The sequence below is a fragment of the Physeter macrocephalus genome, chromosome 18 (genome assembly GCF_002837175.3).
Source record: "Physeter macrocephalus isolate SW-GA chromosome 18, ASM283717v5, whole genome shotgun sequence".
NCBI lineage: Eukaryota > Metazoa > Chordata > Mammalia > Artiodactyla > Physeteridae > Physeter > Physeter macrocephalus.
Genome location: NC_041231.1, coordinates 48,548,295 through 48,576,128, shown reverse-complemented (window position 1 = coordinate 48,576,128; position 27,834 = coordinate 48,548,295). Strand labels below are relative to the sequence as shown.

At 41.0% G+C, this 27,834-nt stretch overlaps 1 protein-coding gene across 1 annotated transcript in view; it reads left to right on the top strand.

The window, feature by feature from the left end:
- ULK4 (unc-51 like kinase 4) overlaps window positions 1-27,834 on the top strand; it is a 591,889-nt gene that overhangs the window by 242,038 nt on the left and 322,017 nt on the right. Inside the window, exon 30 of the mRNA XM_024117044.3 lies at window positions 7,474-7,566. Within this exon, the coding sequence (XP_023972812.1) occupies window positions 7,474-7,566 (93 nt within the window). The remainder of the gene's footprint in view (window positions 1-7,473; window positions 7,567-27,834) is intronic.

The window sequence follows — 27,834 nt, the reverse complement described above, 5'->3', positions numbered from 1 at the left end:
CTTGCATCTTCCCCTACAGAGAAAAGTGCTAGATTCGTTCACTTGAGGTGTCTGGTTTTTTTTTTTTTTTTTTTTTTTTTGTTGTGGTACGCGGGCCTCCCTCTGCTGTGGCCTCTCCCGTTGCGGAGCACAGGCTCCGGACGCGCAGGCTCAGCGGCCATGGCTCACGGGCCCAGCCGCTCCGCGGCATGTGGGATCCTCCCAGACCGGGGCGCGAACCCGGTTCCCCTGCATCGGCAGGCGGACGCGCAACCACTGCGCCACCAGGGAAGCCCCTATGGTTTTTCTTTAACTGGCAGTAATCTTTCGATGTTCCGACTACCTGCCTGGTTTTTGATGCAAAAACTCCTGTATATCCTGGCTCCTCCCTTACTTCTCTGGAGTAGTTCCTCAGAGCGATCTGAGAGGCTGCCTCTCAGGCTTAAGTGCTCAACAAGTCTGCCAAATAAAACATAATTCTCAACTTTTAGGTTACGCTTTTTTTTTTTTTAATCGACAGGGGGAAATGAAGGGAGGGCCTATTTTATTTTATTTCAATAGCATAGTCAGGGAAGGCTTTATGCCAGGCAGCAAGCTGTGGGGAAAAAACGTGCTGAGCAATTTCCCTTTGGTAGACTGGGACCACTTTGCGAACATGTTTTGTTCTATTTTCTTATTTTTCTTTACCTGTGAGTGTTTTGTATTGAAAAGAGATCATACTGATATAAATGTGTTTACATGACAGTAGGACATTCAGCATTTCTCTCCTGGGGAAAGTGAGTACTGTCTTTTTTTTTTTTTTTTTTTTTTACAATTCTCTTGTGATCTGTACGATCATCAGGGCCTTCAGCATTTCTCTCCTGGGGAAAGTGAGTACTGTCTTTTTTTTTTTTTTTTTTTTTTTTTTTACAATTCTCTTGTGATCTGTACAATCATCAGGGCCATAATGACTTCATAAATTATTAAGGCTTTGTTTTTTAAAATCTCAGTAAGGACTGTATCCTTGACAACTTAGAATTGTATTTCCTTTTAGAAATTTGAATTTATAAATGGATTTTATTAGTGGCAACACACCGTAGAGTTGATGTCTCTGAAATAATATCCAGCAAAAGTCATGAGTTTCACTACCTGATTTCTGTGTTGGTGGCTCAGAGGACATCCAGATGTTTCTGTATTGCATCTTTGTCTCCCTTAACTACAAGTATTCTATGTTAAAATAGGCATGAACTTGACCATCTTTGATGGGAATCAGAATATATAGGAGTATTTCATTTTTGGCCATTCCTTAGATAAGTTTTTTTTTGCAGATAATATTTAATTAAATATTTTTGCACCAAAAGAAAGTTCCACTTTGTTCTTTTTACTTAATCCTTTTATGTTTTGAGTGTGTACCTAAATCAGTGCATTTAGGTGGCGTGATTTTTCCTCTTTTGGGGGTACAACCTATGGGAATCTGAATTGGGATAATTTGGGAGTTAGAGTAAAGGTAAAGGCACTTTCATCCTTCTGAATCAGAATAATTCTAGTGCTCCAGTTCTTTGGATAATATTTTGTAAACCTTGAGTGTTGCTTTAGTGAAGTCATTGTTTGGTTGGTTTTTTTAAGCCTTTCAGGCCTTCATAATGAAAATTTGCTGTTGATTTTTTTTTGTTTGTTTGTTTGTTTTTGTTTTTTTTTGCGGTACGCAGGCCTCTCACTGTTGTGGCCTCTCCCGTTGCGGAGCACAGGCTCCGGACGCGCAGGCTCAGCGGCCATGGCTCACGGGCCCAGCCGCTCCGCGGCACGTGGGATCTTCCTTGACCGGGGCACGAACCTGTGTCCCCTGCATCGGCAGGCGGACTCTCAACCACTGCACCACCAGGGAAGCCCTGCTGTTGATTTTATCGAAGAAGCCCAGACATTAGGGCTTACTATCTGAAATTATATTTAATACTTATTTTGAAGTCTTACCTATCTTTCTCTCACTTAAAAAATGTAATATATGTATGTATGTATGTATCTTCCCACCATTTGTTTCTTTCTCCATCCACTTATGTATCCATGTAACTACTGATGTGCTTAAGTATCTATGCATCCATGCAAGACAATAGAGTGTCACGTAGAACTTAGGTCACATAAAAACACAAGATTGGAAAGTCTCAAGATACCAACTATTTATTTGATTTATGCCCTCTCTCAGTTCATAAAATTTTGGAGTTGACTCAAGATATCACCTAGTACAAATTTTGGAAGAACCTGTACAGAAAATGCCCAAAAGAGTAGGTTATCTTCCCCTTTCTCATAGCAGTCCAGGGAAAGTCTTCAACCTTCTCCAAAGGTAGATTTCACCTCCATGCTTTTGCTGTTTGGCAGCCTTCTCTTTATCTAACCCCACACATCTCCTTCCTTTAAACTTTTTAAGCCTGGAATCCACCCTGTGCTGTTACAAATGCATTTTAACATAATGCCTTCCTCATAGCTTCCTTTGCTCAGAAACCTTGAAACCTTTAGGTTGCAGAAAATAACATTAATAGTTCTTACCCAGCCATTCAAGACTCTCAGTGTTTTGCCTCTTGCCTACCATTTTATGTTAACATCTGCCTTCTCCACTATATGGTTTCTCCCTTCCTGGTGAGATTTACTTAGTACTTTCTGAAATTTCCTCCTTGGAACGTGTGTCTTCCTCCTACCCCCAGACATCATACTGTGAATATCTGTATCTATACTTATATAACACTCTTTTATTGACTGTCTTGTAATCTACTTACCTATACCTACATTTAGAAATGTTTTAAAATCATTAAACAATTCCTGGTTAGTAAATATCTAGGATTTTCCCAGTATTTCACTATTATATGTACTGCTACAAAGACCATTTTTAGGGCTACATCTCTGAGTGCATACTGATTTCCTTTTGTTGAATCTCTAGATGTGGAACCACTGTGTTGAAAATTAAATACATGTTAAGGGCATTTGACATGTTTTGACAATTTTTTTTTGAAGATGACAGACGGTGTATACTACCAGCTTCTGTTTATGAAACTGCCTGTTTTTCTGTACTCTTATTAGCTTCAGCATGCATTCCCTCAGATAGTCATGATGCTGACAATTTTCTCCCCATATTTGTTGGCCATTTATAGTCTTCTTAGGTGGATTTTGTACTTTTTTTTTTGGTGGGATGGTTGTTGGTTTGCAAATAGCTCTGTATATATTAAGAATGTATAAAATATACCAATATTCTGCAAATAAATTTTCCCACATTTGATTTGTTTATGGTGGTTTTGCCACTGAGAAACATTTACTACTTAAAAACTTTAAAACTGAGTATTTTTTGGTTTCATTTCTCTTTGTTGTCATGCTTTAGAGGCCTTCTCACCTAAGAATATGTGAATATTTACTCATTTTTTAATTTCAACAAAGTTAAAAATTTGTACTTGAATTTTTAATTTATTGATGATACATTTTGTTAAGATATGGACTGACCATTCTGTCTCCCTTTCTGCGATGACTCTTTCTTGTCCAATGTTGGGTTACCTTTCTTTCCTTTTAATTTGTGTGTCTATTCTTGATCCCACGCTACACTTAAGAATTCTAGTGGTTTTGTAAAGTACTTTAGCTTTTCTTTTAGCAGGTTCTTCCTCATTGTATTTGTCCTTAAAATTCCTTGGGTATCCTGGAATCACTCTTTCCTCCCAAGTTCTCAGAGGACACTCCATTGACATGTGAAATGTGAGTTTGGGGTTTAATTCCAGCAGAGTGGACCTTTTTAAAATATGGTGCCTCCCCTTTTCCTCAATGAAATAGGCACTTCTTTCCATGTGGCCAATTCTTTGGTCACACCCCCAGAATAACTCCTCACAATAATCAGTTATTTAGGTAGCCTGTTTCAATGTTCTGCCAGCCTACCTGCTTGACACTGGTTACTCCAGGCACTTGACAAGGTAGGGAAGAGTCTATCCCTCGGATCCCTGAATATGTGATTTTTAGCACTTTTCTCTCCTCTTGGATAGAGAGTTTAGTATGAATGGCTTTCCTTGCCTGGTTTTCAGCTGTTTGGGACCTAGCAAAGATCCCTTATTTGGGGAGGATCCTAGAAGTGGAAGAGAGGGGTGTTGGGACACTATCTGGACAGCATGCTCTCATGTCGATAGCGATTGCAGTCTCTGGCCGGGCTCAGGGCACTTGGAATGCTCCTCTCCAGCCCCCGTCCATCCAAGTGGGCCAGCTCCTCACGGGTCACTCTCCTTTATAGCCATTTCAGGAGTATGGGGTTATCTTTTTTTTGTTTTGTTTTCCTGCCAAGTCTTATTCAGAGGAGTGCAAAATACAATTACTATCAGCTCAGTTGCATTCTCTCTCTTGAGAAAGACAAGCTTAATAAATCACAGCATTCTTTTGGCTAGTTCTTGCTGACCATTAGAAACCTATCTAAAATATGTTCAATATATCAATATTTCTATTCTAAACATATCCATTATAAAATTTACCCTTCTTTTTCCAAGGGGGAAAAAACATAGCAATATTCTTTGGGAAAATTGTTACGCGTTAGGCTGGTACAAGCTTCATCCTTCCCTCCTGTTTCAAGGTTAGATAACCTTCAAACAACCTCAACACATTTGTATTTCAGACAGTAAAAGTTTCATCAGTGTTTTGTTTTTAAACGTAGGTTCTACATATTCTTAAGTCCCTTTCAAAATGTTTCATATTTGTCAGTCCTCTTGAGATTGTTTTCTCTATTATATTTCTAACTAGTTGTCCATATACTCTCCTCTGCTTTCTATACAAGCATGTGAGTAAGGACATCCCATGGGCAGCTTTTTAAAATTCATAGTTTTGTGGTCCTTCCCTCAGTGATTCCAGTAAATCTGGGAGTGGGGACGAGGGGAGCTGGTCATCTGGGGTATGTGAGTGACTCCTAAGAAGCTTCTTACCCCTACTTCTGTTGAAATTTTCTGGCTGACAATTTGCAAATACCAGTAATCAGTGGAAGAGTGCATTCTTCTCTTATCTCTGACTTTAATGCCTCACTATAAACTCAGCAGTGCCTCAGTTTCCCTGTTAAGGATGTGTGCTGCAAAGGCTTAGCTCAGCAGGGGTGGGGTGGTTCAAACCCTGCACATTATGAAGAAACTGGCTCTTGACTCCCTTCTGGAAGAGAACTTCTGAGCCTTTGGAATATCCTTCCTGATAAGAGAGTCTGTATCCCTGGGGCCTTGAGCCATGCCAGGTAATTCACACTAACAATGTGAATTACGGCGGGGCATTGGGCCACACCATATCAGCTTGACCCTCGGACGGGCTGGAGACAGAGGTTAGCCACCCAGGCACTCCACACCTAAGCGACTGACTGCTAATAAAACCCGGGACGCCAGTGCTTCCCTGGCTGACAGTACTTCACACGTGTTGTCACGCATTGTTGCTGGGAGGATTAAGCCCTGTCCACACAAGTCCACTGGGAGAGGACAGCTAGAAGCTTGTGCCTGGTCCCTCCTGGACTCTGTACTATGTGCCTTTCATCTTTGCTGATTTTAACCAGTATCCTTTCTCTGTGATAAACCGCAATCGGGAACATAACAGCTTTTCTGAGTTCTGTGAGTCCGTCTAGCAAATCATTGAACCTAAAGGTAGTCTTGGGTACCCCCAATTGAGGATGATAAGAGCTTTTTATTTTATAAGACTATTAAGAAAAGGTAAATGCTGAGTTGTTCCTTTTAAAAAAAATTTCGAATTGTATGTTAATTTTACAGATACATTTTTATCACCTCTAAAGATGTTCCTTGATTTTTATTTGTATGATAAAATGTCTGGTTTTCCTCAATTTGATTTTTATTTTTAATATTTTATTTATGAACAATTGGTATTTTGTCTTTTATCTTTGTCATACATGGGTGAATCTTTAATTGCTGTAGTTTAAAAATATTTCATAAGAAAAATTACTAGAATATGGTACTTCCTGGCTCCTTAAACAGAGTGCTCTACCCAGTTTAACATTTACTTGACTCACTACCCCTGTTTTGAACATTATGGTGTGTAATGGGCCCTCAGGTCCCATTGGGGGATGAGTGTCTGCTTCCTCTCTGTTAAATGCTCCCTGGACTGCTTTCTGCTAGGAGTTCTTGGGTTTGCTGTCTTTTGTTTTTCCTATGCTTTCAAGCCCCACTTCTTGTAATTCTTTGGTTGTCTTTCTGTAGTAGTCCCTCTCCTCCCTTTACTTGGCTCCTTTTTTAAAGACTGTGGGCTTAGAGGCTGCATAATTAAGCTTGTTATGTAATGATTTCCAAAATGAGAGTAAATAGGCTCTGAGTAAGAGCCTGGGGCCCTCTTCTCTAGAGGATAAAACATCTGCTTCATGTCATGGAGTTTTAAATACACATTTTGGACTTTTGGAGATGTTTTGCTCCCTCGTTTGTTGGTGGTTCTGGAGAGTTAAGTCGTAAAGTTGATTGGTTAGTTTGTCCATTTATTCATTCATTCATTCATTTGGTGCTTATTAATTGAGCATCTACATGGTGTAGTTTACTGGATAGCTGAACCTAAGTAGGTCACACACGGTATACAGGCCAGCTCTGTATCTAGCAAATAACATGGGAGCGCAGTGGAAACTTTTGATGAAGACATTTTGAGTTTTATTCTCTCTGGTAATACTTTTCATTTCAGGTTCTAAAGTATTTCTAAGAATGCCATTCAGCAAAGAGTTGACACAGCAGATCTGAGACTGCTCTCCTGAGAAAGCCCTGCTTGCAAGGTTGGCCTTGGCTCCCATCTTGGAACTTGGCTCTCAGAGAGCTGCCAGTCAGTGTTTAACTGATGAGGGTAGTCCACTGTACCCAGACTGTTTGTGCAGACAGTATGGTTTATGCTGGATGCCTGCTTTCATTCTGGGAGTCTGGGATTTTTGATACATGTTAGGTTGCCTATGCGACCAGCCCCACGTGATAAATACCTTGGTCACTTGAGTGTCTAAGGGGCTTCCTTGGGCAGTAACATCACGCACACATGCTGCGTTTTTGTGGCTGGGGGGAGAGTGTGCTCTGTGTGACCGCTCGTGGGAGGGAGAGAGGATAAGGAAGTTTGCACGCGGAATCTTCCAGCCTCCACCTGTGTCTGTCTCCCTTACGACTCAGCTGTGTGCCCTTGCTGTGCTGCTGTACTAAGTCTGTACTATAAATACAACTGTATGTGAGTCTCATGAGTCCTCTAGAATCCCTGAATGTGAGGGTGGTCTTGCGACGCCCGACACAAATGCCTCATGTTTCTGGGTCTCTTACTGTGTGCGCAGCTCAGTGCTAGTCATTTTACTTGGATTGTCTCATTGAATCTTCCCAACATCCCTGCTCTGTGAAGTAGGTCAGTATCATCACCACCATTGGCAAGTACCAGTCCTATATCTCATACATTTATTTCAGTATCTATTTTCCTCCACATGTTTAAAACATGGAATATTGTTTCTGTTGTTCAGAGGAAACGTTAAGTGACAAAAGCACTGAGTGTTTTTTAATCACGTTGTCATTTCAGGTACGAGCACATCCTCACGGAGCCTGACCCTGTACCAGCATATGCTCTGAAGCTGCTAGTTGCCATGACTGAACACAACCCAACTTTTACCAGGTACTGTCACTTCAAATTTTCTTTTCTTTGTTTCTCATCTAGAAAGTGAATTTTCTGTGTTCTGAAAATGTTGTGAAAGATGATGAGATTCTACGAGGCTTACGTTTGAGTTACCAAAGTGGTAAATTTTCATGTTTTATGGTTTGTAGTATCTGTCATCTGTGGTGTTTTGGGTCATGTTCTCATATTTTTATTCTTTATTAGAGTTTGCATACTGTGGAATTCATAATGCTTTAAAATTATAAATTCTTTAAAGAGAAGATACTAACACATAAACTTTTATTCTTTTTAACATCTTTATTGGAGTATAATTGCTTTACAATGTGGTGTTAGTTTCTGCTGTATAACAAAGCGAATCAGCTATATGTATACATATATCCCCATATCCCCTCCCTCTTGCGTCTCCCTCCCACCCTCCCCATCCCAACCCTCTAGGTGGTGACAAAGCACCGAGCTGGTCTCCTGTGCTATGCGCTGGTCTCCTGTGCTATGCGGCTGTTTCCCACTAGCTATCTATTTTACATTTGGTAGTGTATATATGTCAGTGCTACTCTCTCACTTTGTCCCAGCTTACCCTTTCCCCTCCCCACATCCTCAAGTCCATTCTCTACGTCTGTGTCTTTATTCCTGTCCTGCCCCTGGGCTCATCAGAACCATTTTTTTGTTGTTGTTTTAGATTCCATATATATGTGTTAGCATACGGTATTTGTTTTTCTCTTTCTGACTTACTTCACTCTGTATGACAGTCTCTAGGTCCCTCCACCTCACTACAAATAACTGGATTTCATTTCTTTTTATGGCTGAGTAATATTCCATTGTATATATATGTGCCACGTCTTCTTTATCCATTCATCTGTTGATGGACACTTAGGTTGCTTCCGTGTCCTGGCTATTATAAATAGAGCTGCAATGAACATTGTGGTACATGGTTCTTTTTGAATTATGGTTTTCTCGGGGTATATGCCCAATAGTGGGATTTCTGGGTCGTATGGTAGTTCTATTTGTAGTTTTTTAAGGAACCTCTATACTGTTCTCTATAGTACCTGTATCAATTTACATTGCCACCAACAGTGCAAGAGGGTTCCCTTTTCTCTACACCCTCTCCAGCATTTATTGTTTCTAGATTTTTTGATGATGGCCATTCTGACTGGTGTGAGGTGATACCTCATTGTAGTTTTGATTTGCATTTCTCTAATGATTAGTGATGTTGAGCATCCTTTCATGTGTTTGTTGGCAATCTGTATATCTTCTTTGGAGAAATGTCTATTTAGGTCTTCTGCACATTTTTGGATTGGATTGTTCGTTTTGTTTTTTTTTTGATATTGAGCTGCATGAGCTGCTTGTAAATTTTGGAGATTAATCCTTTGTCAGTTGCTTCATTTGCAAATATTTTCTCTCATTCTGAGGGTTGTCTTTTCATCTTGTTTATGGTTTCCTTTGCTGTGCAAAAGCTTTGAAGTTTCAGTAGGTCCCATTTGTTTATTTTTGTTTTTATTTCTGTTTCTCTGGGAGGTGGGTCAAAAAGGATCTTACTGTGATTTATGGCAAAGAGTGTTCTGCCTATGTTTTCCTCTAAGAGTGTTATAGTGTCTGACCTTACATTTAGACTTTAATCCATTTTGAGTTTATTTTTGTGTAAATGACTCTACTGCCCAAAGCAGTCTACAGATTCAGTGCAATCCCTATCAAGCTACCAATGTCATTTTTCACGGAACTAGAACAAAAAGTTTCACAATTTGTGTGGAAACACAAAAGACCCTGAATAGCCAAAGCAATCTTGAGAAAGAAAAACAGATCTGGGGGAATCAGGCTCCCTGACTTCAGACTATACTACAAAGCTACAGTAATCAAGACAGTATGGTGCTGGCACAAAAACAGAAATATAGATCAATGGAACAGGATAGAAAATAGATCAATGGAACAGGATAGAAAGCCCAGAGATAAACCCACGCGCATATGGTCCCCTAATCTATGACAAAGGAGGCAAGGATATACAATGTAGAAAAGACAGCCTCTTCAATAAGTGGTGCTGGGAAAACTGGACAGCTACATGTAAAGGAATGAAATTAGAACACTCTCTAACACCGTACACAAAAATAAACACATATACTTGTAAAAAGTCAATTCTCGCCTCATTGTACTGAACAATTATTTATTAAACCTCCGTAGTATTTATAGACTATAATATTTCTGCTTTTTTAAAAGAATTAATGCTTTTTTAAAAATAAATTTATTTATTTATTTTTGGCTGCATCGGGTCTTTGTTGATGCATGTGGGCTTTCTGTAGTTGCGGCAAATGGGGGCTACTCTTCGCTGTGGTGCGCGGGCTTCTCATTGTGGTGGCTTCTCTTGTTGCGGAGCACGGGCTCTAGGCGCACAGGCTTCAGTAGTTGTGGCACGTGGCCTCAGTAGTTGTGGCTCGTGGGCTCTAGAGCGCAGGCTCAGTGGTTGTGGCGCACGCGCTTCATTACTCCGTGGCATGTGGGACCGTCCCTGACTAGAGCTCGAACCTGCGTCCCCAGCATTGGCAGGCGGATTCTTAACCTGTGAGCCACCAGTTAAGTCCTTATTATTTATTTATTTTTTTAGTTGACATACTTTCATTGAGTAGTGGAGAGCTTTTTGTCTTTATTGAAGACTCTACCTGTGATGATACCAAATATTTTAGTGCTAGTTGCCTAGTGTAGCAGCAGCTGCTTCACACTTGCAAAGAAGGGTTTGTCAGAGAGCACCCAACTCTGCAGAAAGGCAAGAGAAGAGTTGTTGCTTTCAAGCAAGAAGACTAGTTTTGGTTGTATGGGTGATATGTGAGGACCTTTTGGGTTTGGATCCTGTACCTGTAGGTGCAGTGCACCTGTAGAGTTTCCCTTTGATCTTTCTCAGAGAACTAAATCATACAGTCCGAACCACCTGGATTTCATCTAGTCTTCTGTTTACAAGTCCTGCATAGTGATGAGCCAGCATCATATTGTTAGTGCTGAACAAAAAAGGCTATTTGTAGAGTATCTGTATTGAGTGAAAGGCTGACCTAAGACAGCCTTCTCAAGGGGTGTGCCGGGGCCCGGGGTATGCCATGACCCAGTTGCAGGGCTGCCCCGGTGCTCTGGGTCTTCAGGTCAGCCACAGTGTGGGGCCTGTCACAGCTCTCAGGCCTATTTCTTTCTGCTGTGAGCAGCCTCATTTGTTTCCAGAGAGTGACATATAAACATTACCCTGTACTCCCTGTGCCGCGTTGCAGAAGAATTTGGGGAGCACTTAACCCTTTATATTGTTGGTAATTCTGAATCCTGTGTTTCTGTAGTCTTTTAGAAGTCTGTCCAATGAGCCTTCTAAATTTCTCACTCAGAAGGCACCATTCTCTATTCCTACAGAAGAAATTTATGTCTAAAGAGTGAATCAGTGTTAGGAGTTAAAGCCAAATTCAGATAGTTGTTTCTTTTCTGGACCTTTGATACCAAGTGGGAATATTGTATACTGATTTTATCCTTTCATTAGATTGAACAGATTGCATTTCCTTTTTTTTATGTTGACTCTTGCTCATTGATGTGGCATGTTTTCAGGCTACTTTCTCTTCTTGCCAACTCTTTATTAAATTCATCTGAATTTCCTCATATTGAGGGAAAAAACCTAGTAAGGTAGAAACAGATAACTGAGGACCTATAACCATTTTATTTTAAAATGGTTAGACACTAGGTTTAGAAGTCAGTTTATTTTTTTTTTAGTTTACAAGCAGAATTCAATGGATTAATTTTTATAAACTTTTTTCTTTGTTTTCCTTGCATAATTAATACTTGAATATATTGTCTTTGTATTAAATTCCAACAGTATAATCAAGAGGTCCCCTGAGCTTCCTCATTCCCCACCACTGCTGCACAGGTCTCTCCCCCAGGGCTAATACTTGTTATTATTTTGGTGGGTGTTCTTCCTGAACTCTTTTGGGGGCTATTTAAATTCAGTATGTATATACTGAATTTAAATAGCTTTGCTTTGTAGTGGTCAGTTTTTAAAAAAATCATAGATAGTATCATTGGGTATATGTTTTTCTGAAATTTGCCTTTTCATTTATCAAAATTATTTGAAGATCTTTTCATATCAGTATTTAGTCACACTCTTGGCAATATCTTTGCCAAACTTATGGATGAAAATGGGATTTCATTTCATTTTGCATTCACTTATCTACTGATAAACTTGAACCTCTTAATATTTATTCACTAAATTCAATTGTAAAAGGTCCATAGCCTTCAACCGTCAGTTCTACTTCTACGTATCTGTTCAAGAGAAAAACTCATATATACACAAAGATTTCTGCCTAGGCAAATAATTTTTAAAATGAGGAAAATGGTTTTAAAATTAAATTATGTTATAGCTATAATAAACACAACTGTGTAAGGGTTTGAAGGGGCAAGATACATTTTGAATACTGCTCTACAAAAATATCCTAATAATTTTGTAAACTGAAATTGTTTATCACCCCCAAACCCCATTTAAATACCACTTTGCCTTTTGTAGGGTCTCTTTCTGTATTCACTGTTCTCTTCTGTTTGCCTTTTCTCTTGAAACAGGATATTAAAATGAGAGTTGTCCCATGTCGATTTTGGCTGAGGCTCCAGAGGTCAAGAGCAAAGCATTAAAGGCCTCTTACCACCCACCTGCTCTCTTCCCCCCAACCCCTTCTAAAGGGAGGTTCTAGATCTCACAGGCCCTAGCAACCTGTGTGCATTTTGCAAAATCCATTCATATACCTAGAAGGGGGGGTGGGGGAAAGGAAGATTTTTATTTCCCTAACTGGATTTTCTTTTTTTTCAAAAACGAATTTTAAGTCCAACATTTCGAAATGGGTAATACATTTCTATTTGGGGGAAAAAAACAATATAAAAAGGTAATACCGAGAAGACCTGTTCCTTCCTTTGTCCACTGTGGTCTTTCCTCATCTCCCATTATATCCCTTACGGCTGACTGCTTTATTCCTTTTATGTCCAAAGGCAAACTAATGTGACTGTGTGTTTTCTCATTTCTCCCTTTCACACACAAATAGCATATTATGTATGTTTTTCTACCCTATGACTTTTTCCCCCAATTTTGTTTCTATGTCGATACATAGAGAGCTTCCACGTTGTGTTTTACAGTTATAAACTCTTCCATTGTATAGCTATACCATACTTTGTCTCATTAATGTCTAATGGATAGACTTGAGTTCTTTCTAATCTAGTGATAGAGCAAAGAATGAATAATCTTCATACTTCATTTTGTATGTATGCATGTACGTCTTATAGGATAAATCCCTAGATACGGTATTTGTGTATCAAAGGATAAATGCACTTAAAATTTTTTTTCAGGTTCGGCCAAATTGCCCTATGGTGGGGACTTTACCATTTTGCATCTCCAAAGGACATGTTTGAGGATGCCTGGCCCCCTACAACCTTGCTATCAGAATTTGTTGTTAAACTTTGGAACTTTGCCAGGGTGATGAGAGGTTATTTCATTGTAATTTTAATTTGCATTTTCCTTTTCATGAGTGAAGTTGATTATTTCTTTATATGGTTAAGGGCCATTTGTATTTTGCTTTTTGCTCATGCTCTTTGCCATCAGTCCTTGGTCTTGGCATTGCCACCCTTCAAACTGAAACACCTCCTGCCTGGCTTTCCATTGCACAAATACATTACAGGCCACTAATCTGTTTTACTTCTAACAGTGTCTGCACTATTCCTATTTTTTTTTTTTTTTTTTGCTGTTGTGAGTAGCATGACCATGGCTGTTACTTTGTAGGCTACTTGTGAATCCATGTATGTGTCTCCATTGTGTATCCCTTCTAGAATGGAAATACTGTCACACGGAGCTTGTGCTTGCCCAGATCCAGTAGATACTGCCAAGCAGTTTTCCAAATTGGTTGTAACAATTTACATTCCTACTAGCATTGTTCACAAGGTCTGGTTGTCATGTAAGCTTTAAAATTTTTTTTTTAAAGTCAGGTTTATTGCAGTATAAGCTTACATAGAGTAAAATTCACTCATTTTAGGTATGCAGTTGTCTGAGTTTTGAGAAACATACGCAATTGTGCAACCATCACCACTATCAAGATAGAGTATTTCCATCATTCCAAAATGTTCCCTCATGCCCCTTTGAATGTTAGCTTATAAAAATTCTGTTTGCCTGGAGAATGATATGACCAGACTGATTTTAAGTTTCATTTTAATTTTTAAAATTTATTTTTAAGAGTTAATACATAACACATTTCAAATTTCAGTATTTGAAAGAGTTTACATAGAAAAGCATATTTTCACCCCAAGAGATAGCCACCCTTTGACCAGTTTGTGTGAGTGTGTATATTATCTTTCACATATATGGTAGTATGTCGACTGCACCATTCTGTACTTCTTTTCAAAAATATGTATAACAGCTTTATTGAGACATAATTCACATACCATCTGTACTTTAAAAAAAACCCAGATACATAGTATTACATTTTATGAATATTCCGTGTTTGTTTAACAAGTCACCTTTTGGTGACAAGTCACCTTATGTTTTTCTAATCTGTTGGTATTATAAAACAAGGGTACAATTAATAATTAATGAATTAATTATTCATCATGCGTGTATGTATATGGATAAGATAAATAATGAGAAGTGGAATTGCTTCATCACAAGGTACATAATATCATCTGGGGATCTTTTAGAAAGTCTAAAACCCAGGCCATATCCCAGGCCAAGTAAATCACAATCTCTAAGGCTGGACTTAGACATCAGTAGTTTTTGAAGCTCACCAGGTGATTACAACGTGCAAACAAGAGGGTTTTCTTTTGCTCTTTCAATTGAGACCTGTTTCTCTGCCTTTTCATTTTGCTTAACTTACTCTGCCTCTGTAAATTTAGGTGAAACACTTAGAGATTGCTGTCTTGAAGTGTTGTCCTTATATGGGAGCGTCCCTGTGTAGAGTGCATGTGCCCAGTGCCTTTTGTGGGAGATCTGGATTTGACGTGGACCCAAGTCACATCATTCCTCAGTGTGTGCTGGCAGCTCTCTCCTAGGTAGGGGTGGAGCTGGAGATGGAGGGGCTAGAGCTGGCACCAGGTGTGAGGCGGGACCACCCCTCTGCTCAGTGGCCGTCACCACCTAACAGGGGCAGGGTCTGATCCCAGGTTGTAGAGCAGAGGCCCTAACGGTCGGGCCCGAGCTGGCTCTTTGCCTTTAAGCGTGTGCCTTCCCTGCTCCTTGCCCTGCGACCCTTGCCCCAGAGGGGGCAGTGCTGAAGCAAGGGGTCCCGTGGGGGCTTTTGGTTCATGTCAGCTGCAGACAGAGGTTCGATCTGTCTCCAGTGCGCCTCCTGCAGAGGCACCAGCAGTTGTTTCCCTTGCTCTGCTCAGACACAGTGAGTCCAAGTCCCCTTTGTTCCTCACAGCCACTCACTCCCCTAGAGCAGTCCTCAGTTTGCGCTCTCCATCCTGCCTCTGGGACAAGCTAGCATGCACTTGTGCAGGCGTGGAGTCCAGGCTTTCCACAGACCTCCTGTTGGTCCCAGTGGTCCTCCAGCCAGCCACGGGGGCTCATCTCCCCTGTGTAGGACCCCAGGGTTGGGGCCCAATCTGTGGCTCACAGCACTCCCTCCCCAGGGTGGGTCTGCATCCGTGTATCTTCCCCTTTCCTCTGAGTTCCCTCCTAGTGGCACAGGTCCCAGCCTGATTGCTTTTCTTCCCTTCCTACCCAATTACGTGTGGATCTTTATCCCAGCCTTAGTTGTACAGAAGTCTTTTTTGCCAGTTTCCAGTTAGTTTTCAGTGAGAATTGTTTCTCATGTGGATGTATTTTTGATGTGTTGGTGGGGGAAGTTGAGGTCCACATCCTCCTCCTCCGCCATCTTGATAGATCTCCCACTGTTGTTAACTATTTTTTGAAGGTAAAATATACCTTACATTCTTATGGAAGATTTTATAGATGGATGTGTTTATGTTATACTGTCTGGTTGTAGGGAAATCCGGAGTGTATACACACATATTAGGATGTCTGTCTGCTTTCCTTGTAAACGATTTTTTGATTTGTGACCCTGTTGAGTTTGTGACCCCTGGACTTTAAACAGGATGCTTTTTTCAACAAAGGAATCTTTTCTCATTGTTTTCTTTCAACACAGGTGTGAATTCATGGTTACATGAATACTTAGCAGCTATTTCCGGGTCAGAAGTGGATGGTTTCAGATTACTTTTTTGGTGTGACATTTACAAGGCAACCACTTAGAGTTAATTGTACACCTTTAAAAGTAGTGGTTCCCCAGTTGTGTACAATAGAGTGCTGGTAAATCCGAGTAGGGGTTCAGTAAAGCTTTTCGTGTTTCACAAGGCATCCTTATCTGTAGGCTTTCCCTGGTTGTCTAAAACAGAGATTCACAAGCTCTGGCCCACAGGGCCAGGGCCTGCGAGGTAAGAGTGGTGGTTATGCTGTTAAAGAGTTCTGCAGCCTACAGATACAGACGAATTTGAGGCACAGAGACCTTGTGTCTGGCAAAGCCTAAAAATATACTTTCTAGCCCTTTTCAGAGCATGTTTCCTGACTGCTGAACTGAAGGAGTACAACTTTTTTGTCTTTATTCATGAGAACAGAGAAATATTAGAACATTAGCACTATATGGGACTTTGGGGAGATCATTAAAATGTACATTAACAAAAAATTACTCTTGATTGCTGAGATCAACACACCAGGAGATGACTGCCCCCAAAGAGAGGGTGTGTTACACTCACAGATTCCGAGAGGAGGGAGCACACCACGCCACGGGCAGCCACATGGGGGAGCAACGGAGGCAGTCAGGAGGCAGAGGAAGGAAGAGGAAAACATGGCCCAGAGCCTTTGTTGTAGTTGACAAGGGGTAGGAGTGGGTGAGCAGGCTTAGGATTGGCTGCTTGAATAATTTCAGTGGGCTCTGAGGTGTGGGGTTTATCTCTACTTAGCTGGTACCTGGCCCTGGGATGGTTAGGCCAGGGAAACAGTGGCTTGGAGTTTAAGTGTTCCATATAAAGGAGGCTGTTGGGGGTTTGGTTGGCTTGCATAGGAAAAGCAAGCTCAAAGGACAGTAGTTTGTTATCTCTGGGAACTGTCTGGCTCTGGGAGGGGCCTTCCCCCCAGAGTTAGTAAGATCTTAAGATGTCAAAGAATCATCAAACATTCACCTGGGGGCTTCCCTGGTGGCGCAGTGGTTGAGAGTCCGCCTGCCGATGCAGGGGACGCGGGTTCATGCCCCAGTCCGGGAAGATCCCACATGCTGCGGAGTGGCTGGGCCCGTGAGCCATGGCCGCTGAGCCTGCGCGTCCGGAGCCTGTGCTCCGCAACGGGAGAGGCCGCAACAGTGAGAGGCCCGCGTACCGCAAAAAAAAAAAAAATAAAAATAAAAAATATATATACAATGACAAGTGGAGAACTTTAAAAAAGGTTTTTTTCGGATCTAGACCTCCTAGTCCACTGTTGTTTGTACTATCCAGCAGAGCCACATTTTAAAAGACACCCAAGTGAATATCACAGTGGATTTTGAAATAGGATTGTTTTAAGTTTCTTTGTGTCACATTTACCTGTAAGAGTGGTCCAGTTCCTCAACATGCTTGTCTTCAGTGTCGTGTGGATCTGATAATAGCACATGCATGATTCTCCTTTGTTTCCCTCTGCCATCATCATTAGGTTCTGGCACTCCTCTCTCTGTATTTTTATCATTGAGGCAGCTCTTGGCACAATTCTGGTTAGTAATATCCTGGTTGCTGACCTGTACCTTCCCTCACTCTCCTGGATTTTGAACCCTCCTCTGCTCATGACTTAAACCACACTTACAGGGTTGAAATCCTTCCTTATTAGGTTAATTATGATATAATGCATTATCCTGTCTCCTACAGGAACTAATGTAAGTCTTTTTTTAAAAAAAATAAATTTTTAAATTTTATTTATTATTTTTATTTATTTATTTATTAGTTTTGGCTGTGTTGGGTCTTCGCTGCTGCATACAGGCTCTCTCCAGTTGCCGCGAGCAGGGGCTACTCTTCGCTGCGGTGCGTGAGCCCCTCACTGCGGTGGCCTCTCCTGTTGCAGAGTACGGGCTCCAGAGTGCACAGGCTTCAGTAGATGTGGCGCGTGGGCTCGGTAGTTGTGGCTCGTGGGCTCTACAGTGCAGGCTCAGCAGCTGCGGCACATGGGCTCAGCCGCTCTGCGGCATGTGGGATCTTCCCAGACCAGGGCTCGAACCCCTGTCCCCTGCACCGGCAGGCAGACTCCCAACCACTGCGCCACTAGGGAAGCCCCTAATGGAAGTCTTTACGTAAGCACTCATGGAGTAGGTATTAAATTACTTCTCTCCATCCATCCCAGTATTCTGATAGAATTATGGAAGGACGCCAATCTAAAGCCTTAGGAGTTTGATCCAAGGCATTCTGTTTTCCTTAGTGATTTGTGAGGAAGATCAATAGTAATTGATCCAAATCTGTTTTGACGTTTTTAAAAATCTTTTCAGGAAATAAAAAACTCTTATGTGAGTTTTTCCTGGTGCAAGTGGTAGTAATACTTCTGCTTATTTTCTTCTATTATCTTGTTCATCATCACAGAGATTTCCCCTAAGTTCCTGGTGACTTGGTACACACTTTATTGCCTAACCTTACTGTATGGGGATCAGGTGGGTCCATTGAGACTGTTTATCTCGGTCCTTAGAAACAACTTAATCTCTTGAATCTGTATTCTCATAGCAACCATGTATGCTGGAGGCTTACTCACTTCCGTTATCCTCCTCTGACTCTCATGGGACCAGTGACAACTTTCCTTATGGAGTGGCAACCAGGGCCTGGCCAAGAGCCCAACATGCTGATGTGTCTTTGGTCACATGGTGGTGCCTGAGCTTGAGCCACTCACTTGTCGTGTTGAAAGTCAGCATTTAGTTGAAGTCTTTGGTCAGAGCAGTCCCTGGCGTTCTGGGGGCTACAATCAACAATAATTCACAGTTCCTTCCTTCTTTATTTAAATAGATGTTAAGGGATTTTAAACAGAATGCCACCTTACATTTCCTCTTGAAGTAGTTCCTTACTTGCCCACAAGAAAGTTCATTTGTTTCTTTTCTCTTCTTCACAAAGTCTCTTGAAACGTTACAGTTCATTTCCATTGTAGAATTATGAAACTTCAGGGCAGAATCAGCTTTGATATTTTTCTACCTACAGGAAAAGTTAGTGTTATTTATCCATTCACTGAGTCACCTCACAAATAGTTGTGTTCTCTGAGTTGGACAAAACATACACGGTCCTGATTTTCATGGAGCTTGTGAATGCATGGGGCTAATAGACAATAAACAAGGAAATCAATTAAAAAACCCCATGATTTCAGCTAGTGATGTAAGTGGTGTACAGAACAGTAAAGCGGGGTTAGAGAATGGAGAGTGGTGGGCTGGGATCGGCTCTTTTCAAGAGGGTGGTTAAGAGCTTCTTTGGGAAGGTGACAACATCTAAGATTGAGGTGACGAGCTGCATTAATGCTAGCTTCATTCTTAAAGAAGCAAAGCCTCTGATTTTCTGCGACTTTCAGATGAGGGGAGTGACGACAGTGTCAGATGCTGCTGTGAGTGTAGGTAAGATGAGGATGGAGAATTAACCGTTAGAGTTGGCAACAGGAGTGATTTCTTAGGGGTTATTTTTACTGGCATCCAGGGGCCAAGCCTGGTGGAGTTCACTGAGAAGGGAATGATGAGGTGGAGACAGGGAACATCAGTAATTCTAAAGAGAGTTTTGCTATAAAGCAGAGCTGGAAAATGGGGAGCTGGAGGGAGATACGGGATCAAAGCAATTTTTTCGTTTATTCTGAATATTTTAGTGATGTTTCTGTGTTGATGAGGATGACCTCGTACCGAGGTCGGTAAACTACAGCTTAGGGGCCAAATCCAGCGCACCTGCTTTTGTAAATAAAATGTTATCAGAACACAGCCACACTGATTCATTTATTTATCGTTTGTGGCTGCTTTTGTGCTACAGTGGCAGAGCTGGCTAGTTTGGAGAGACCGCATGACCTGCAAAGCCAGGAGTATTTACTTCTGGCCCTCAAATGGAACAATTTCCCAACCCTTGATCTCATAGGAAGGGTAAAACTGATGAAGCAACAGTGTGAGCAGTGCCTTGCTAGACTGATATCCTTGCCTCCTAGGGGGGTAACCCCTGCAATGCTCCCTAAGGGAGAGGTGTTGCTAGACTGATATCCTTGCCTCCTAGGGGGGTAACCCCTGCAATGCTCCCTAAGGGAGAGGTGTTAGAACCCAGTGCACGGGCGTAGGGGTAGTTGAGCCGGGAAGTTAGGAAGTGATGCTCTGCCTCTGGGATGCTTGAAAGTGAGGCTTTTGAAGTGGTGCAATTAGTAGTCATAAAACTGTCTAGAAACTGGGTGCCTGAGGGGGGGATTAGAAAAGAGTTTGGAAGTGATGAGGTCATTGAATTGAGTGGTCAAGGTATTGAATTCTTATTTGGATAACTGGAAACTATGTTCTGTATTCCTATTTTTAGACTATTTATAAAAACGATAGTAACTGTACTAAAGCCTCAATGTTGTTTACATATTTCTGTTTGGGGCTGTTGCCATTTGTTACTATCCTTCGTTTCCTACTTTCAGATAGAGAGTAAAATGTTAACTATTACTGTGATTATTGTGGTCATTATTTTTTATGAGTTCCTCTTTTTATACTTGCCTTTTAAAAAATTATTAAGACATTATTTTCGCTATGGAAAATGCATTATATTTCCCTTATTAAACTGTTTAAGCATGTTCAGAATTACTATTTATTCTTAGCTCTTTCAGGTAGGACAGAGCTCAGTCCTCTCTGGAACCCCGCTTGGAGGTGTTTTTTAGCCTGGGCCTTCTATCTGGAGTAGATATCTTCTGCCTAGAAACATACCTAACCATAGAACGTTGGTTAAATCTCAGGTGTACTATGCCCTTGGCCATATTTTATCACCTGCTCATTACTTGCTCAGACTTAAGCATTTGAGACACAGTTTGGGCCTGTGATTCTCCATGTCTTCCCTGGTGCAGCTTGAGGGAACCTTGGAGTGGTGGGCAGTGTGTGCAGCCCGTAGGTCCCTGGTCATCCCCTCCTCAGCTCTTCACTGTCAAGAGCCCCAGGCTTCGTGCGCCCCCAGACAGAGCCAGAGACTGTTCTGCAGACTCTGTGGCCATTGTAGAGATGACGTGAAAGCACTGGGAAGATGGTACTGCTCACATACCACAGTTCTTTTAGCACAAGAGTCTAGCCTGGGCTATCAGAGCGTAATGCGAATTCTAGGACTGCATTCCAAGCCTCCCAAGTAGTTGACCACTGGGCTTAGTTCACTGGAGGCTCAGTTCACCAGTCATTATTAGGGAATGAGTCAGTCGCATAGAGAAACCTTTCTCTGGGTTTTGTGCCAACAGTTTTATAGGTGTGAGTCAGCAGTGAGCTTTTCCTGCCAGTTCTATGAGGAAGTGAAAGCTCTAAGTGGCCTGTGTGACAGTAGAAATGAGACCTTCCCCTTGGACAGTTCTAGGGTGAGAGTGTCAGTGCACATGGCTAGATGGCAGTCATGGGCATTGGTAAAACCAAAACCTTCAGTAGCCTTCGTAAGCCATTGCCATCTAAATATTGATATCCTTCAGTGGAACACTTGATTTCTCATTTACATATAGGGTATGCCATCAAAGCAATCTACTTTATTCTTTACCGTAATAAACAGTTTTCCATTTCTTTATCCAGCCACCATAGGCATCATTATCTTCAGGATTTAAAAGAAGTATTCTTTAAATTATTGGTTTATTTAACATCAGATTAACATCTTCATTTAATTGGTTCGTTAAGGAATGTGTCAAGATGACAGTTGAACCAATTGCCTCAGACCAGAATATTAATGTATGATATGTTTATTTTGACTGACGTGTTTATTTATCTTTGCTTGGTGGGAGTTTCCAACTTTTCTTATTGGTGTCTTTGATTTTTTTGACTCATCAGCTAATGCCTTTTGGTTATTTTGTACTTGTAAAACAAATTTGTTTTATTTCTGATGGTGTTAAAATGAGCAGCACGGGGGGCTTCCCTGGTGGTGCAGTGGATAAGACTTCACGCTCCCAATGCAGGGGTCTCGGGTTCAATCCCTGGTCAGGAACTAGATCCCACATGCATACTGCAACTAAGAGTTCACAGGCCCCAACTAAGGAGGCTGCCCGCCACGACTAAGAGCCTGCCCGCCACAACTAATACCCAGCGCAATCAAATAAATAAATATAAATAAATAAATAAATTTAAAAAATGACTTGACTGAAGAGGCCCAGCAAGTCACTAAAAGAGCCTTCATTAAAAAAAAAAAAAAATGCGCAGCACTGAAAACGGTGGCAAAAGGGAAAAGATAACATTGACAATGAAACATTTCTATATTTCGTACTTATACAGTTATTAGGTCTCTTTATGAATCCTAGTTAATTTAGAAACCTTTGTTTACTTGGTTATTACAGCCAGCAAACCATCGTGGCATCCTAACTGTAGAAATAACAGCTAAACAAAGTCTTTGGTATGATTGGTGTACCTTCTGAAGTCTGAAAGAATGAGTCCCTTGATAATTTTTGGCAAGTTTTAGCCTCATATTTCTGTTCTCATGTTTGCACTTTCTTTTGGTGATTTACCAAGGTAATGGACCATTTTAGAATTAGCAATGTACTTATGCTGCAGACTCGTTGTTGTTGTTAATCTACTGTTGATGAAGCCAGGCGTTGTCTGACTCCATCACATACACCTGTCACTGTCAGTCATCTTTGTAGAACAAAGTGAAATCCAACCGAGTGGAATGTAACATGAGGCACAAAGCACAGATTACCAATTCAGTTCTCTTGTCTCAACACCAAACCCTCTTCCATGTCAGGGCTTCTGATTTTATATGATGACAGTTATTGGTCAGAATATATTACAGTGTTTGCTGTACAGACGGGGCCTTTGTCATGTAATTAAAGAGAACGAGAGCTGCCAGACTAAACAGTGGTCTGAGTTTCAAATAATGTTCTGCGACTTCCTTGGCACATTTTTATCACCATCTTGAACATGTGTTATTACTTAGTATTCTTTGCCATAGCTGCATTACAGAGGAAGAAAACCCAGGCAGTGAAGGAGACTAACCCTGGTTCTTCAAGGAGATAAATGCCTCCGAGATACCTTGTACCCTCAGAATGCACCATTTTTGTGTGTGCATCTCTCTGCTTGTACTCACAAATCCTGCTTAAACCAACTGTTTACGAAGTCAACATAATGGTCAGCTTTTACGGACAGACTTCATTAGTTATCTTGAAATTCTAAAGAAGGGTAGGCCCAAAGGGCAAATGGACAAAGAACTTGAAATAAACATGGAAAAAAGAGTCCCCCTCATTAGTAATCAAAGAAAATTCCACTACGGTGATAAAAAACATCAAACTGGTAGAGTTTTTTAAAAAAAATAGCACTCGTTCAGAGGCTAGTGAAACATACACTGTCATAAATTGGTACATCTTTTATGACAGGCAAACTGATAGTATGTATTAAACCTTAAATGTAGCCTTTGATTCCACTTCTAGGAATTCATCCTAAGAAAATAGTAAAAGATATACACAAATACTTATATACAAGAATGTCCATTAAAACATGATTTAAAACAGCAACAACAATATTAGTAAAGACAGCTGGTATCTGTCGTTTACAGAGAGCTTTGTATGTACCAGGCAGGGTTGGGTGCTTCACAGGCACAACCTTACCATCAGGAAGGGAAGTAGACAGTGGTATCACACGGGAGGAGAGTAACGCTTGGAGTTATGTGCGCAGAGCTAGGAAGATCGAATGAGAAGTTGAACTCATTTGATACGATTCCTTAACCATTACATTTGTTTTTTTTCCCTAATGAATACTAGTGAAAAGTGGAAAACAGGGGTCCATCAATAGAGGACTAGTTAAATACAATGTAGGTTAGAAAAGTAGACAATGGAATATTACTCAGCCATAAAGAAGAATGAAATAATGCTATCTGCAGCAACTTGGATGGACCTAGAGATTATCATAGTAAGTGAAGTAAGCCAGACAGAGAAAGACAAATATTGTATGATATTGCTTATATGTGGAATCTAAAAAAATGATTCAAATGAAGTTATTTACAAAATAGAAATAGACCCACAGACATAGAAAACAAACTTATGGTTATCAAAGGGGAAAGGAGGAGAGTTTGGGATTAACAGATAAACACAACTATATATAAAATAGACAACCAACAAGGATCTACTGTATAGCACAGGGAACTATACTCAATATTTTGTACCTATAAGGGAAAATAATCTAAAAAAGGACATATATATATATATATATATAATATATGTGTATATATATATATATATATATATATATGTATAACTGAGTCACTTTTCTGTACACCTGAAACTAACACAACATTGTAAATCAACTATACGTCAATTAAAAAAAAAAGTTGACCCTAATAACAACAACAAAAGTATGTATGTATGAGAACTCATACTTTAATTGAATATGTGATAACATGGGAAATGTTTTAAATACATTAAAAAAATCCCAATATATGTAGGATGATTTGAGTTTTTCTCTCACCTTCTACTGTGATATAATACACCTAACAGTCTACTAAAATAGGCAGATTCCAGTTCTAACCCCAGATCTACTGTTGGCTTTGCGAGCGACTGTGAGCAGGTTGCTTCACTAAGCGTCAATGTTTTCCTCTGTAAAATGGACTCAGCTATGGTTATTAGACATTAAACAAGGCATGGCTGTCCAAGCAACACAGAGTACATGGACAAGAAATGGTAGCTATTATTTTAATGATGAGGTTGGTCCCATGTCTTATATGAATCAAAAAACAAGGAAATAATACATTAAAACTTATTAATGATTTTCTTAGAGTGCTGGCATTATAATATTTTATTTGTAATGCTTTGCTGTTCTCCCATACGTAACATTCATTGTATTATATTTTATGCCTCCGTATTTATATATTTTATAGAAAAACATTTATATAAATAGCTACATACAATTATTATGGTTTTTAATAATCTTCTATAATCAAGAAAAAATACATTTGTTAAACACATACACACAGAGACACGGGCTGGTGGTTCTTATCAAAAGTTAAAATGTGAATGACAGTCTCTAATCCATCTTACGGTTTTCCTGGCCAGCAAGGTAGCCTTTGGTTCAGTAGTTTCAAGTTGATCATCCCTCTCTATTTTTGTCTGTTAGTACCATAGTATCATGGATTGATCTTAGAAGTAGCCCCTGAAATGAGCTTGGGGATACTAAAATTACTCAGCGTAATGAAAGTACAGTTTGTAGGAATTGGGACTGAAGTGAAGGTCTGAACATCAAGGAGGTTGAGCCGAGTGTTATTTTGAGACTTCCAGTTTTTCTTTTTCTTGCCAGCTCTTTAAATGTTGATGTTCCATGGGTTTGTGTCCACAGCTCACTTCTTACTCCTCTTTCCAAACTTAACTCACTTCTTCTCCAAACTAGCCTTTCCCCCATACGTTTGCTTAATATTGTATCTTAGAGCAGTTAAAAATCATGAACTCTGAAACTGATTAGCTGTGTACCTTGGATAAGGTTCCATGCTAGTGTCCTCCTCTATAGAATAGGTTACTCATTCCTACCTCAAGGTAAGGATTAAGTAAGAGGTGAAGCCCTGAGCCCAGTGCATTATTGCATAGGAGCTTCCATAGATGAGATCCCTTGCTGTGGTGTTTGCTCTTCTGGTGGCAGTCATGGCGGTGGCCTCCAGGTAGGACAAGTCAAGCACCTAGAGTCATTCTGAATTTCCTTCCTCCTCTCTCTCTCCTGCATCCAGTAGATTTTCAAGTCCTGTTGATACAACCTCGTTGGTCTTTTCCTGTTTACTCCTCCTTTGGTTCTTATCACCTCTTATCTTGAAAGTGGTCATTGGCAGCTACCTGATCTTCCTGTTCCCAGCCCTTTTTGTATTCAGTCCATCCTCTCACTGTAGCCTGAATAATCATTGTAAGAAGGTAAAGCTAGGGCTTCCCTGGTGGCGCAGTGGTTGAGAGTCCGCCTGCCGATGCTGGGGACACGGGTTCGTGCCCCGGTCCGAGAAGATCCCACATGCCGCGGAGCGGCTAGGCCCGTGAGCCATGGCCGCTGAGCCTGCGCGTCCGGGGCCTGTGCTCCGCAACGGGAGAGGCCGCAACAGTGAGAGGCCCGCGTACCGCAAAAAAAAAAAAAAAAAAAAAAAGGAAAGCTGGTGATGGCATCATTTTGCCTAATCCTTCTCTTAGTGGTACCCAGTCACCTAGAGCAGGGACATGTGCTAACTCAGTAAACTTCTTCTGCAAAACGCCAGATAGTAAATACTTTGGGCGTTGCTGGCCATATGGTCTCTGTTGCAGCTACTCTGTCATTGTGGTGTAAAAGCAGCCATGGACAATATGTAAATGAATGAGCATGGCTGTGTTCCAATAAAACTTTATTTATGGAAGCTGAAATTTGAATTTCATGCAGTTGTCATATGTCATGAAAGATTCTTCTTTTGATTTTTTTTCCAACCATTTAGAAACCTAACAACTATTCTTAGCTCGTGGGCCACACAGATACTGGCAGGTGGCAGGGTTTGGCCTGTAGGCTGGAGTTTACCAAGTAAGTTGAAGTTCCTCAGCATGGATAACAAGATCTTTTGTGATCTGCCCTGGTTTATTCCTCCAGCCTGATCTTTTAAAAAAATTATTATTTTTTTTAAATTCAGACTTTAATTACTTATTATTTTTGGCTGCGTTGGGTCTTAGTTGCGGCACACCGGATCTTTCCTTGCGGCATGTGGACTCTTTGTTGAGGTGCACAGGCTTCTCTCTAGTGGTGGTGCGTGGGTTCCAGAGGACGTGGGCTCTGTAGTTTGCGGCACACGGGCTTAGTTGCCCCGCGGTGTGTGGGATCTTAGTTCCCTGACCAGGGATTGAACCAGCGTCCTCTGCATTGCAAGATGGATTCTTAACCACTGGACCACCAGGGAAGTCTGCAGCCTGATGTTTTGCTACCTTCTCTTTTCTTCTTCCACTTATTCAATAAACTCACCTTTTCTCTGTCCTTAATGAGTCATCTGTTTTTGCTTTCTCTCATGCTGTTCCCTTTGCCCAGGGCACAACTCATTCTTAGCTGTCCTCCCTCCCCTTCTACCCTGTCTTCCATCCACTACTTGTAGATAACCTACTCCTCTTTCAAGGTTCAGCTCGAGCAGTACTTACTCTGTGCAGTGAGGACACTCATGTCAGCTGCCTGGGTTTATATCTCAACCCCACTTCTTGTCTCTCGATCATTTCTTTGTCTCTCAGTTTCTCGTCTGAAAAAAAAAAAAGGAGTTAATCATCATCATCATCCCTGTGGTTTCTCTTTCTTAGAATCCACTGAGCTAGCACATGGACAGCACTGGGAATCATGTTTTTCACATAGTTATTGTGCAATCCATGTTTACTCTGCATCTCAGATAGAAAAGACTATTTCTTTTGTCCCTTCTGTACCCTTTATAGACATCTGTCATAGCACTTATAATACTTGATATAGCTCTCGGCCCAGTGCATTGCATTCAGTAATAATAGGTACTCAGTAAATGTTTATTGGGTGAATGAGAGAGAAAAGGGAAAAATCTTAGCTTGACTTTAAGTGGATTCCAAGATAAAAATCTCTTGCATGTTACTAAGTAACAGGACAAAAGGGAGCCATAGAGAATAAGCAGGATCATTAAATTGCAAATACATTTTAAAATATCTTATATACAATTGCTGTTTTTTAGTATCAGGCTCATGTCCATAGGAGGGAAGAAATGCCATGTGGACAGTCTAGTGGTCCTCTTAGGAACCTGTGTCCCTGCCAGTCCTTTCTCTTACTGATTTGCATTTCTTTCTGTTCATTCCCCTCCCCACTCCTGCAAGGATGAGCACGCTTCTTACCTGTGGTTTCAACATGTGGAGCTGTGGGACCAGTACAGAATCATGTCTTGGAGAAAGTGCCAAGGATTCAGTGAATTATTAGAGTAAGGAGGCCAGCTGCAGAGCCACGGGGTTCAGAAAGACAGAAGGTGAGGGCTCAAGACCCAGGCAGAACAGAAAGCACTGGGCTGGATGTGGGGAGGCGGGGCCAAAGCCCTTGGCTGGTTAACAAGAGCGTTGTTGCCTGTGCAGGGACGATTTGTGTAAAGCTGTGGACAGAACGGGACTTTCAGTCATATCACAGCATCTAGAATTAGAAGGAGTCAGAGATGTCTTGTCAATGAGCT